This window comes from Homarus americanus, unplaced genomic scaffold (genome assembly GCF_018991925.1).
Source record: "Homarus americanus isolate GMGI-L3 unplaced genomic scaffold, GMGI_Hamer_2.0 scaffold52806, whole genome shotgun sequence".
NCBI lineage: Eukaryota > Metazoa > Arthropoda > Malacostraca > Decapoda > Nephropidae > Homarus > Homarus americanus.
In genome coordinates this window covers 4,826,644-4,839,743 of record NW_024720773.1, presented here as the reverse complement: position 1 = coordinate 4,839,743, position 13,100 = coordinate 4,826,644, and the positions used below count along the sequence as shown (strand labels likewise).

Sequence of the window (13,100 nt, the reverse complement as noted above, 5' to 3'; positions counted from 1 at the left end):
ATTGGCGGGGGTTAGGTTCCTCAAAAATACCGTGAATATCAAATCCACAGATGTTAAACTTAAGACCTCTTGTGAAAAATGGGGGTTTAGGATCCACACCCTCGAAGAGGTACCTATTGTGAGTAATATTGTGCATGTTAAATGCAGTAAATAAAACATAAGTAAAGCCTTAGTAATGTACTGTACTCAATGATGAAAATGATGCTCATGAGAGGAACTTTTTTCTGTAGTTGGTCCTTTATCCACAAATTAAGGGCGTGCTCCACTTTTTCCATATTAATGTCACTGGTTTGAAACATTACTTTAGTACTTTTGGGACACTTGTAGAGACACTTGCAGAAATCTTTGCTTCATTTTTCCTTATTGAGCACACAGTAGACTCATTAACGCCATTATGGCATCCCACAACTGCTGCATTGTCTTCCCTAGTAAGGCGATCAAGCAATTCAACTTTTTTTACTTTTGAAGTCATTTGATCCATTCACCCCACTCATTGTATCTTTAGGAGGCATCAATAAGGACAAAAATTCACCAAAAAGAGCAATAGTAGCTGAGCTGTAGGTGTTACTGTATTGGAGGCTGAAGACTGTGATGTGTGGCATCCCCCGTGGTACAGTAAACACAAAACACAAGCATCCCGTGGAACTGAGGGAAAATGCGGCCACAAACTGTGAATAACCAAATCTCATGCCTGTGAATGATGAGCAGGTATACAATGGTCCTACCCATGAATAATCAAATCCATGAAAGTTAAACCAATGAATGTTGCGGGTTTATAATAAAATAATGAGTGAAATGTCAGATAGAAGTGTTTGTCTCATATGAAGGCAATTTTCTTTTATACTTTTTATCTTTGTCATTTTAATCAAGAACATCTTTCAGGGTACAATGTAACTGTTCTCGGTTATGGCCAACGAGGTTCTGGGAAGACCTATACCATCACTGGCCCAGATTTTCTATGGGCTATGAATGAAGAGGAGTTTGGTCTACTGCCACAAGCTGTCCGCCATGTGTTCAACCTCATGAGGGTATGTAGTACAGTACAGTACAGTGAAACCTCCATATAACGGACTTCTATCGCTATATATTCCGTTAGATGGGGGTTTCACATCTAATGGACCCTCGATATAATGGATTTTCTTCTCTATAAAGTTCGTTAGATGGAGGTTTCACACCTAAGGGACCTCCGATGTAATGAACTGTGAAAGAGAAATATGGTAAAGCTTCATGAATTAGAAAGAAACAATAGAAGGATCCAAAGGTGATGCAGTTAGTCATTGTCTTTCTGCTTCATTGGATCATGAGCTGAGCCCCAATATTGGTTTAAACTCATCTTTAATATTGTAAAGGTTGAAACTTTCAAGTTCGGCACCTCTGAGAGCCCACTATGTAATCATATGCATAACCCCTAGGCTTGCCAGTTTCACATATATGTCATCTGCATCATCCACTGTCTTATACTAAGTCTGTGTGTACCCGAATATGATGCAAAACTTGTGTTAAAAGCACATAAGGTAATGTAACACAAACTTTAATAAATAATAAAAGTGCCTTCCAGGTGTTAAGTTTCTACCATCCCAAAATATGCCAGTTACCTCTCATATGACTGAGCGGTAATGCCATTGTTATGTGTTAAGTAACCACAGAATTTGTGGAAAAGTCATTTCAATGTGCTAGTGTGCCTTATGAATAAAGAAAATGCTGAATACTGTACAGTAATATAAAGATATAAAATAAGAGTGTCAGGAATATTGTGTGTGGGACGCGCGTAACTCTCACCAATATGTCAAGGTTCGAACCTCGGCGCGGACTTACGTGAGAAAGGTGTTATCCAGTGTGACCCTCACTACCAAACACCACAGGTTTCCCGATCCCCAGTTTCCTTCTGTACTAACACTGGACAGAGCGCCCAAACGGCTAGTAAACTGATAAGTGGTAAAAATTATAAAAAGAAAAAAACATACGTTTGCTTGTTAGCTGTGAGAAGGCTAACCATGAAAGGTATGGAAATATTATTTCAATGCTCCAATGCAATTATTAAGTAAATAAAATAAACTATAAAATAAAAAAACCTTAGAGTGGGAAATCAATTGTGTTGGAGGTAAGGTGAGTGGATGGCTTAACAACTCCACCCTTGACCCCGTTAGCACCACAGTATGCAGTCACCATAATTCTCATATAATTTGCATTCAGTTGGTGCTGGGTTAATAAAATATTATCATAAAATAATCACTTTTCCTGAAAAAGGGACCACACCCAATGCCAGATGAGTTATTGCATTGTAATAAATTTCCAGTGCTTGTTTCAAGGCTGACCAGCTGACCGTCGTCATCAGCCTCCCCCTCATACATCTCTGCTGCCACTGCTCAAGATGGTTAGTGCTTCCCACTACAACTGTCTTCAACACCTAATATTGTAGTGTATTTATCAACACATAATAAATAATATTGTTGTGTAACAAGTAGCCATGTCGAGCCATCGACATTGACTGGAGATATAAAGAAACTTGGTGGCTTGGCACTGCTAATACAGCTGCCTTGCAAACTAATGGCACCAGATTTAAAACATGCCGGACCACTGGAGTTGCCAGACCAGAGAGTTTGAATGTGTATTTAGAAATGTAAACTTTGAAAATACAACTGAATTGGTTTGTTGAAAGTTTAATGTGAAGGAAGTCAGGAGAATCCCAAATTCTCCCAAGAGAAGTGCTTCCATGAATAACTGAGACAGACTGATCCAACATCTATTAGTTGTACCAGAAGAGAGGATGTAATGGAAGTAATAATCCTATGGCTATACTAATGTAATGTACTTTATATACAATTGTGAGAGGCACTGTTGAGATGGTTAAATTTGGAAAGTCTCTTTCGTATGACATTGGGAGAGTGATTCTTGATTATTGAGTAATTGTTCGTGTAGTATCTTTACTCTTTTTTTTACGTCAGTGACTACCTTTCTTGCAGGAGTGTCCGGGGCGAGAGTATCGGGTACACGTGAGCTACTTGGTGGTTCAGAGGGATGCTGTTTATGATTTACTCTCCACATCAAACTCCTACATGCAGCTGAATGTCTTAGAAGATAATATGGTAAATTAAGAGGAGTTGGGAAATATTAGTGTAATATTACAATGGATAAAGAGGAAGTGTAAAGGGCAGATGAATGCAGGTACAGTATATGGATTATACTCATGTTTAAAAGTGGTAACATGGAGAAAACACCATTGGAAAAGTGAATACTGTATTTTTAAAATTGCAAAACTAATGGTGCTTTGCAAACCTTGGTAAGTGGGAAAGAGTTTTGTGCATTACACATTAGAGACCCAAATGAAGGAGGGTTTCTTCCCATCCATCTCTATAGATGAGAACCTACTCCAACTTTACAAAGTACAGTTGGAACTCACCATATGAGGGGTTTACATTCAAGGAAAGTGAATATTGGTACATTACTGTACTGAAACCTTATTGGGGAAAATAGGGATAGGGATAACACCAATACCAAAGCAGGGAAAATTGATAATGAATAAATCAAATTTAAAATAAAAGTTTATACTGTAGTGTATACAGGCAGTGCTCACTTAATATCAACACAAGACTGTATACTATATAATTTTTATGTCATCAACAAAAGAAAATACAGTACTGCCACAAAGTTGAGACAATGATAGCTGTTGTTTTGACAAAATAAGTAGCTAAACACTGAAAATTGATTGATGCAAAACAGAGACCCTGTGGGAGCTTGTGTGCTTACTTAGTATATATAAGAATGTAACTAAAGGCCATAGGAATTGTAAACAAAGTATCAGAAACATTGAAACACACGTTTACAATCACAAGATGCTGTAGGAAATGTTTTGGAAAGACTTAAAGAATTGTTAAAATGACAGTTTATGGGAGGGTTAACTCACTACAGTATTACCTGGTACTGGTGTAGTCATAGATCCATTTGTGTTTATTCATTTCAAGGTTCTTTAAGCCCTGAAAACTGTCTAAGAATGACTTGGTATAGTATGATTGTGTTCATTGAAATATTGAAAGTTCCCTAAAATGTATAAATGTTTTCCATATTTTGAAATATGTAAGAAAGTGCACACACTCAACTAGAATCTTAGGTGCATAGATGCAGTTTTAGTGAAAGGTGTATTCTTATGATTATTGCATGCTTATTGTGAAAATCAGTGAAGATGGTGGTGGTGGCTAGCTGACACAGGCTGGTGAAAGGTGACCAGTTGATCAATGTCCAAAGATGGAGAATATTCACGTGCCTCTCAGTTGTATATGTATTTTTCAGATTTTCAGTGTTTCTGTACTAAAAATCTGATCAAGTAAAGATGTACTTAACATGAAATTTCATGACTCAAAACATAATTTCTCATAGGCTTCCATAATCACATATACCAGGTACAGTCTCTCCTCGACTTACGACATATTCGACTTACGACAACCCTGACATATGACGGCCATGGTCGTAAAAAATATTTTTCACATTACTTATTTACGAGTCCCGACGTTAGTGATCGCGCTGTGTACTGAAATTGTTTTTGTTTGTAATTCCCTTTAAAATTGCTGGCAAGCATAAAAGTGAGAGTTCTCTTGGTACTGAGAAGAAAAAGAGACACCCATTTTAGACTTTCTAAATATTATTTTTGCCTTTTTGACTTATGACCAATTTGACTTACGACCTGGTCGTCGGGATGGAACCCCGTCGTAAGTCGAGGAGAGACCGTAAATCCTATGGACAAAATTTCTCTTCCTAAACACACTGTCTTTTTTGGGGGGGGTGCAAAGGATTGAACATATTTTTTACTCACGTGGCAGTGTAGAATGGGGGAAACCTGCCATTCATTAACCTTAATAGTAACTTTATGTAGTATTGCCAGAGATGTCATTCTATTTCAGGGTTCCCCATGGGGATAATACTGTATAGGTATGACAGTTTTTGGATATAAAAAGTAATAGAAAGATTAACATAAAAATAAAAAATGCGATGCAAAAACAATGCTGGTGTTTGAATGCATATCAAAGCTACAGTTCAGCTTCTGGAATAGCTACAGATATAAGTGGTGGTCAGTCACTTCAACCTGTCAACCAACCCCTGTCAACCAACCCTTGTCAACCAACCCCTGTCAATCCAACCCCTGTCAACCAATCCCTGTCAATCCAACCCCCATCAACTACATTACACCATCTAGTGTAGCAGCAAGTATAGTACAGTAGATATGTGCACTGCTGTAGACTGACCAGTGTAGCAGGAGGTATAATAGAATACCATAATCATTATAAGTAAGATACAGTACAGGATACATGTTGATCAATATATGTACAGTATAGTATAGTGTTCAGATGAGTGATTCGGTGTTAACTAACTACTATACTGTGCTCTCATACAGTACCCCTAACCTAGCTAAAGGTAAAGGCATACTGTATATAATATGTGAAAAGTGAGTTTGACTTGTAACTAACAAAGCAGACTGTAAGCTGAAATAGATGGCCTTTTAGTGTAGGTATTAGCGGTGGTGGTTGAACATGTGACGATGGTGTGAGGTACAGTACAGGGGAAATGATAATGTTGCAGTTATAAAACATTTATTCGAGTAATAAGTTGTGTGTGTTTTTTTTTTTTTTTTAGATATTATAATCTTGAACTGTTTTGTTTCCTTCCAGACTTCTTTACCTTTCATTTAATACATAAAGCTGTTTTTATATAAACTTTTCTCTTTGTTATATTCTCTTTTTCTTATGATACAAAGAACATTGCTGTGTGTATACCCCATAATTGCATTTAACATAAAGAGTCCAGTGATTTCCATATTTGTCCTTTCCATCTTCTTGGATTAGAACATTAACTACAGAAAATTCAGTTTACATATAACTAATTCTTGATTGTGTGTATATTTCTTTATTATTAATAAATAAGACTAGTAAATTAGAAGTACTGTATTGTAATATATTGCTATTGATAACAGGGCAGTGTAGTGATTCCTGGCTTGAATGTGATTGACTGCAGTAACATCACAGAAGTCATCAACTGCCTGGAGGCTGGACTAGTCCATCGCCACACTGTAGCCATCCAGAGTCATGATCCCTCCAGTTCACATGCAATTTTCTCCCTCATTTTGGAACATCAGTGGAGTGATCCAGGTAAGCCTTTGCGGAAAACTTTATTTGTACATTACGTTTGGATTATACTTCTTAGAGCCAGGCCCCAGAGGCCTGATATGTGACTAGAGTTTTAACATAGAATAAATTAGAAAATTAGATTACCCTTCACCATCATACTGGGGTCACAGTGGATAGTCATCGGGTGTGAAGGTATCCTAAAAAGGTAGAACGCGTCCAATCTATTCACTAGTTATGGTTGTTGGTTGTAAATGCACCAGGCCAGGATCAACTTTCTAGATCCCAGTTAGCAGTTGCACAGTGTGGGTACAAAGTGTCTGCTCTGACAATTTAGTTACCATATTTTACTGCAGGGAGTATTTAGGAAAAAACTTTTGTGTGTATTTTCCTCCTGCAGCCATAGTTTTCTTAAAATAATATATATACAGTACTGGTAAATGTGAGGAATAAATAAGAATAATACCAATAAATAAGTTACAAAAAAAACACCGTACAGTAGACCCTTGCCACTCGCTCGTTTGTGATTCGCTATTTTGACGATTCACGGTAAGCAGATGGTGGCTAGCTTGTGAGCCTTTTCCCGCAGCGCAACTAGTCACCCATGCGCCCGCAGCGTCTCCTCTCCCTCTGTTCTCACTCAACCATTGCTTGTGATGCAGCATCTTGTATTGTACTCTCAAAACTTCAGTGTTTCTATGTGAAAATGGTCCCTAAAAGACTGTCTAGTGTCAGTGCTAGTGATGCTAGTGGAGTGAAATGTAAAAGGCTGAAGTCAGTGATGACTCTGACAAAGAAAGTTGAATTTTTAGATAAGTTAAAAGAGGGGATGAGTGCTGCCGTGGCTGGTTGGTTGTTTGGTATAGGTATACAGTAGTGCACTAAGATAGTATAAGTTGCTATTTGTGGTTTTGCCCATTTGCGCTATTCCTTGGAACCTAACCCTCGCGAATTACAAGGGTTTACTTCTGTTGCTAAACCAGTAAATTAAAGCCAAATGAAAGTTTAACACAGTCGCCATTTGCATGTACAGTCATGCGCCGGTTAACGTCTGACTGATCAACATCCGATCGCATATACGTCCGTGGCCCCCAAAAAAAAAATCCGTGACGCCTGCTGGACCACCACTCCACGACCCCCTGACGGAGACACGATGATCCTCCCCATACTGGTCAGATATTATGTGTTAAAGGAATATGCTTCCTATCTTAGGCTATTTTTAAACATTTGCCTCCAGGTGTAATGTTAACCTACATCTATTGAGGATAAAACCTACAAATTGACAATAACACATTTGCTGTAATCAGACATATCTAGTTGCCTCAACAATTGCAACCCCAGTAGCAATTGGGGTTGCAATTTCAAATTCTGTGGCATTACTAAGTATAGTGAAGTCTCTGGTGCACTCTAAGATTAAGAGAGAAAACGGAGGACTCAGGCGTCCTGATGTGAGAGAAAACGGACTTGTATGACGGGGACCAAATAAAAAAGCATAGCTACATGTTTTGTGGACTACAGTATTAAGCGTACCCTTTTCATCACTTTGTAATAAACCTAGCAATGCTTATGTGTGTTTATGATATTTACCATAACATTATACAGTATATATATTTAGTGGGTATAAATGGTCGTAAAATGGGAAACTTGGGGTTGGGTCTTGGGTGCCTGGAACCAATTAGAATAAATCCCATAGGTTCTGTACTTTCATTATCGGCGGGGTCCCAATTACTGGGTAGGCGCGATAACCAAGGGATTACTGTACGGTACTGTATATACTGTACTTGTGACACTGGCCAGTTGCTTCTGGTGTTATGGTACAGGGGTACCTAGTGACAGCACTAGGATCCCGCTTCCTCTATCAAGGAATAAACAATTAAAATTTAAATTGAAAAAAACCCATTCAAATAATGGGACCTAGCAAACCTAAATGGCCCTAGAGTGGGCACAGTCACGTATGCATTGCGTATTCTTATAGATTGTGCTGCCAGGCGTACGTTATCTAGTGAATTTAGTCAATATTGTACAGTAACAATGGACCTAAGTGCAAACCTGTATTGTACATGTACTAAATGATTATGGTACTAAAATTGTTATGTCTATTACAAATGTAGCTTGTTTATACAGGTATTCAAATAAATTACTATCTTACAAGAATCCCTCCAATGTAAGTTATATTCACCCAGGTCGTTTGGGTGGCAAATTATGAGAAGAGCTGAGTCACTCTTAAGTAATGATAAATAAATACGCAGGCCTTCAGCGCCAACTGTCACATCTTATCTCAAATAAATAAACAAACAAACACCAGACATTTTGTCACCTCACCTCCCGCCCCCTACCGCTCCCCTCCATCTTCCCACCACCCTCGTGTTCCAAGATAAAAGATTGGTGATTTCTTTATGTTTATTTTATATAATATCTCAGACTATAGTTAGGATAATATAATTTGCTTTGCTGAAATCCTTGCAAGACAGAGATTAATTTGAATATAAGCGTCATATATTTTGCTCAAGATATAAAAAATGTAGTACATTAGTGTACAATACTGTAGTACATTTTATAAAAAGTTTTTCAACTGAATTTTTGGGTAGATTTACATAAATTTGTTCATTTATTTTCATCCATTTACATGCACACACCATACTAAAAGAAACGTAAAAGAAATAAATGACCTTAGTGCAAAGCTGGAGTGCACATGTACTAATTTGATTACGGTACTAAAATTGTTATGTCTAGTGCGAATTACAACATGTTTATATTCAAATAAATCAGTATCTTACAAGAATCCCAGCTATGTTAATTATATTCTCGTAGGTCATATCACTGGCATTTTAAAATGAGAGAAGCTTAGTAGGACTGTTAAATAAACACACAAGAGACCTTTGCCTCAAACTTATCACCTCAACCCCCCCACCCCCTCCCTCAACCCCTCGCTGGGTGGCGGAGCCGTCAGGGCCCCCCCCCCCCAGCCAGGCTTTTAGGCTTACAGTTTTTATCTTATATAATATCTCAGACGAAAGTTAGGAGATTATAATTTGCATTGCTGGAATCCTTGCAAGACAGCCAATAATTTGAATATAAACGTCATATATTTTGCTCAAGAGATAAAAATTGTTGTACATTAGTGTACAGTACTGTAGTACATTTTATAAAAAAAAGTTTTTCAACTGTATTTTTGGGTAGATTTACATAGATTTCTTCATTTATTTTCATCCATTTACATGCACACACCATACTAAAAGAAACGTAATAGAAATAAATGACGTTAGTGCAAAGCTGGAGTGCACATGTACTAATTTGATTACGGTACTAAAATTGTTTTGTCTCGTGCAAATTATAGCATGTTTATATTCAAATTAATCTGTATGTCACAAGAATCCCAGCAATGTTAATTATATTCACCCAGGTCATTTCACTGGCTTTTTATAAGAGAGAAGCTTAGTCACGAACTGATAAATATACACGCATTAGACCTGGGCCTGTGCCAACTGTCAAACGTACTACCTCCCCTCCCTCCCTCCCTCCCTCCCTCCCTCCCTCCCCCAACTGCCCAGCGTTGCTGGAATCCTTGTAAAATAATGAATACAGTAATTTTAATATAAACGTCATGTATTTTGCACAAAAGATAAAAATTAATCACCTGTATCACATTACAGTAGTGATTTAAGAGTAAAAGTGTATATGTACGTATATAGTATTCCTCATACACGTAAGTATAAATACAAAGTTTATGTGATGATCGGACAACGTCCATTTCGTTTAACGTCACGTTTCCAAGAACGTATCTAGGACGTTAACCGGCGCATGACTGTACATCTGTACTCCCTGTACACCATAGCAACGATGATGCTACCTCCGCCGATTCCCTAGCAACGCTCCCCCACTACCACCACACCCACCCAGCCATCCTCCCGCCCCCCACTAAGCCAGCTACCTCGTGTGCAAAGAAATGTACATTCCTTTTATGTGTTTACCTTTAGGACAATTAATTCTTTAAATTTTTTTCACCATATGTATGTAGGAAGGTGTTTACATGTATATCAGTAAAAATAAATGAAGGAAGCTACGTATATCTACCCGAAAATATCAGTTGAAAAACAACAGCTTGGCCCAGTAACCTGGTGGTTATAGTGACGAGTCTAACCTGTCTACAATGCCGCCACCGATGTTAACAGATGTAAATGTAAAAAGAAAGTTATCTGTAAATCTTTATTTGTATCAGGTCTTTGCAGATTGAAAAATAAATGTTGCAGGTATTGCATTAGTAGATTGTAATGCTTGTAAGAGTTCAGAAATGGTTGCTCCTTAGTTACCTCTAGAGTTGGGTGTCTGCCATACAGATGTTAATTGTCTAAGGTTATCGTCATTAGTAAAGTACAGAGTAGTTATAGATCGACTTATTATATTTACAATAATTATTTTTTAGTTAATTAAAAATAATAATAATCCTTAAGCGAGCAATAACATTTCTAATTCTGGAATTGGGTTAGGTAGAATTTTGCCTACTGGAGACTGCAACTTCACATATAGGACACAGACTGAATTTTTTTGCCATTTTTCAGGAAAAAAATGCGTCTTATATGCCGTAAAATACGGTACTTCTTGTTACTGTTATTATGCAAAATATTTATCTTGTGTTGGAAGAGTGTTTAGCTAGTGAGGTGGTTACGGAAGCTGCACTACTCTACTCTGACACCATATATTTCCTAGTGAGATGCTCAGCATAACTTTTGTAAGATAACTGTACACCAGGTGAGGGATCTGGCTCGAGGCTTTTAAGAGAATGTTTAGGGACCTGTTCCCTTCATTGATGGTGAGAGGACCTTACCGTGTGAGAGGAAAGACGTGCATTAACCATTTGTGTACAGGGGGTCTCTCTGTGCTGGGTATGTCCTCTGGTGTGCTCTTCTAACTAAAGAAGCTAAATTCCAGGCAAATTTCAAATTGAAAGATGCCAGAGTTGACGAAAACAGACGATCTCTGGTACTGAATAAGTGATATGCTGTTTTGAATCCTTTCTCTCAGTGTTTACATTCTGTCGGTACCTGATGCTCTACAGTACAGTACTGTGCTGTACTGTATCTACTTTGAGACAACTTTTACTGGATGAGTCACGACAGCTTCATATTTCATTCTTTTGTACCTGTGGAGATTTGAGAGAGTCAGTTTAGTAGAGTTATGATGAATAAGGAGCCTGGCTGTGTGAATGAGTGAGGAAGTGACCTGATATCACAGCTGCCTCTGATGGGAGGAAGAGTTCCTTGGGGACTTAGGTCAAGTTCCTGGTAAATAACTAACTTGGGCCACTTGAAATCAGTTGGCATCACTACACATCCCATGTTATCATATTGCAGTCTTTTATTACCACTACATATTATAACATTGATTAGGTGGTGAGCCCTGAGTCAGTGATGTTGTGTTTCTGTGGGGGCTATTAAGAGATCAAGTATAGACCTAAACATGAGTTATTTTGCTGAAAAGTTAAGGTTGACTTATGCACTGGGTCAACTTGTATGCCAGCAAATAAAGTATTTATTCATCAATACTTTAGGCTTTAGTACTGTTTGGCTTGATGTACTGTCGTAACACTTGAGATAAAACATTAAGTAAATTTTAGCAGTGACATTCACACTCGCCAACTTCACTGCTTCCCACCACTTACAGTTATTGCTGGTTTACTTGTGTTTATATACTATAAGTAAGGCATTTTTAAATTAAACATGATTTTGCTTGGGTATTATTTATTAATGTAGGAAAAATATAGTAGTGATTAGTGTAAACACAGAAGTTTGTGGGTTACTGGTATGTATGGTATGTGTGGAGGCAGTAACAGTGAGGGAGGGATGTTTTGCAAGAATCAAACATTCTAGACCTATGTGACCACTGTGTTAAACCATGTATAAGTGAGTTTATACCAAATATGAAAAAATGGCAGGTAGCTTTTAATTACTTCAGGGAGCTACAACCTTTGTGGGTTGGTGTTAGGAAGGTAGCTGTAAAACTTTGCCTCAACATGACTGATGACAACTGGGTCACCAGGGCTGAGTCTGTCCCTTAGTCTCTGCTACATTTTCTGGGCTGGTGCCCTGGGTTTGTGGTGGTGGTGGAGGGGGGGGGGGTGACATACTGTATCATTCAGGTTTTACCCAACAGTTACCATCAGGTAATTGCAGCTAAAATATGCAAGAATGGAAAATGGCCATAAAGAATTGATGATAATGAATAAACTGACTGTATAAAAGGAAAACCTTGTAAAAAAGAGCATCATAGATTGAGGGTTTGCTGTATTGAAAATTGCCAGCAATCTAAAAGAGGTAAGTACAGTACTGTACTGTACTGTACCAAACATAAGATTCACTTTAATATGATAATGTGTGACTCAGATTATGTTCTGTTGTGACTGGGGGACACTAATGCTCTTCACATTCTAAAGACCCCTACTGTAGTGTCGTCCAGTACTTAACATAAAAGAACACTTAATAATGTAATCCTTAATCATGCTTACAATACTGTGCATCATTACCAGTGCTCTGGGTTACCAATTAGTGGATTTTCCTTCTTTATGGTTTTATATGGCAAAGTAGAATGAGATAAACAATGGGGAGGAAAGGAGAGAGACAAAGCAACAGGGAACCACAAATATACTGAAGAAATTAGAAAACCCATCATAACACTGCTTGAGAAGGAAGTACTGTACACTATTTATAAAAAGACATAAATGACAACTGAGGAGTGACTGATGTGACCAGTTTTGTGGCAGCAAAGTAAGGTCTGCCTCTAGATCCATATTAACACAGTACAGTACAGGATATAAAGAAGTGATACATACAAAAACAATTTTTAACTCCATAATACAGGGTCTATACAGTACAGGTTATGTAATTTTGGAAATCAAGAATACTGGAACACCTTTTTTGTTGACAATACTGTACTGTACACCGATTCTCGACACCTTTGACTAGTAGGAAGTTGGCAGCTATCAAATAGGGA

At 37.8% G+C, this 13,100-nt stretch overlaps 1 protein-coding gene across 1 annotated transcript in view; it reads left to right on the top strand.

Annotated features, from left to right (window-relative positions):
* Positions 1–13,100, top strand: part of LOC121860911 (kinesin-like protein KIF7) — a 72,619-nt gene that overhangs the window by 5,665 nt on the left and 53,854 nt on the right. The window contains exons 3-5 of the mRNA XM_042358286.1: positions 883–1,028; positions 2,964–3,086; positions 5,963–6,137. Coding sequence (XP_042214220.1) covers positions 883–1,028; positions 2,964–3,086; positions 5,963–6,137 — 444 coding nt within the window. The remainder of the gene's footprint in view (positions 1–882; positions 1,029–2,963; positions 3,087–5,962; positions 6,138–13,100) is intronic.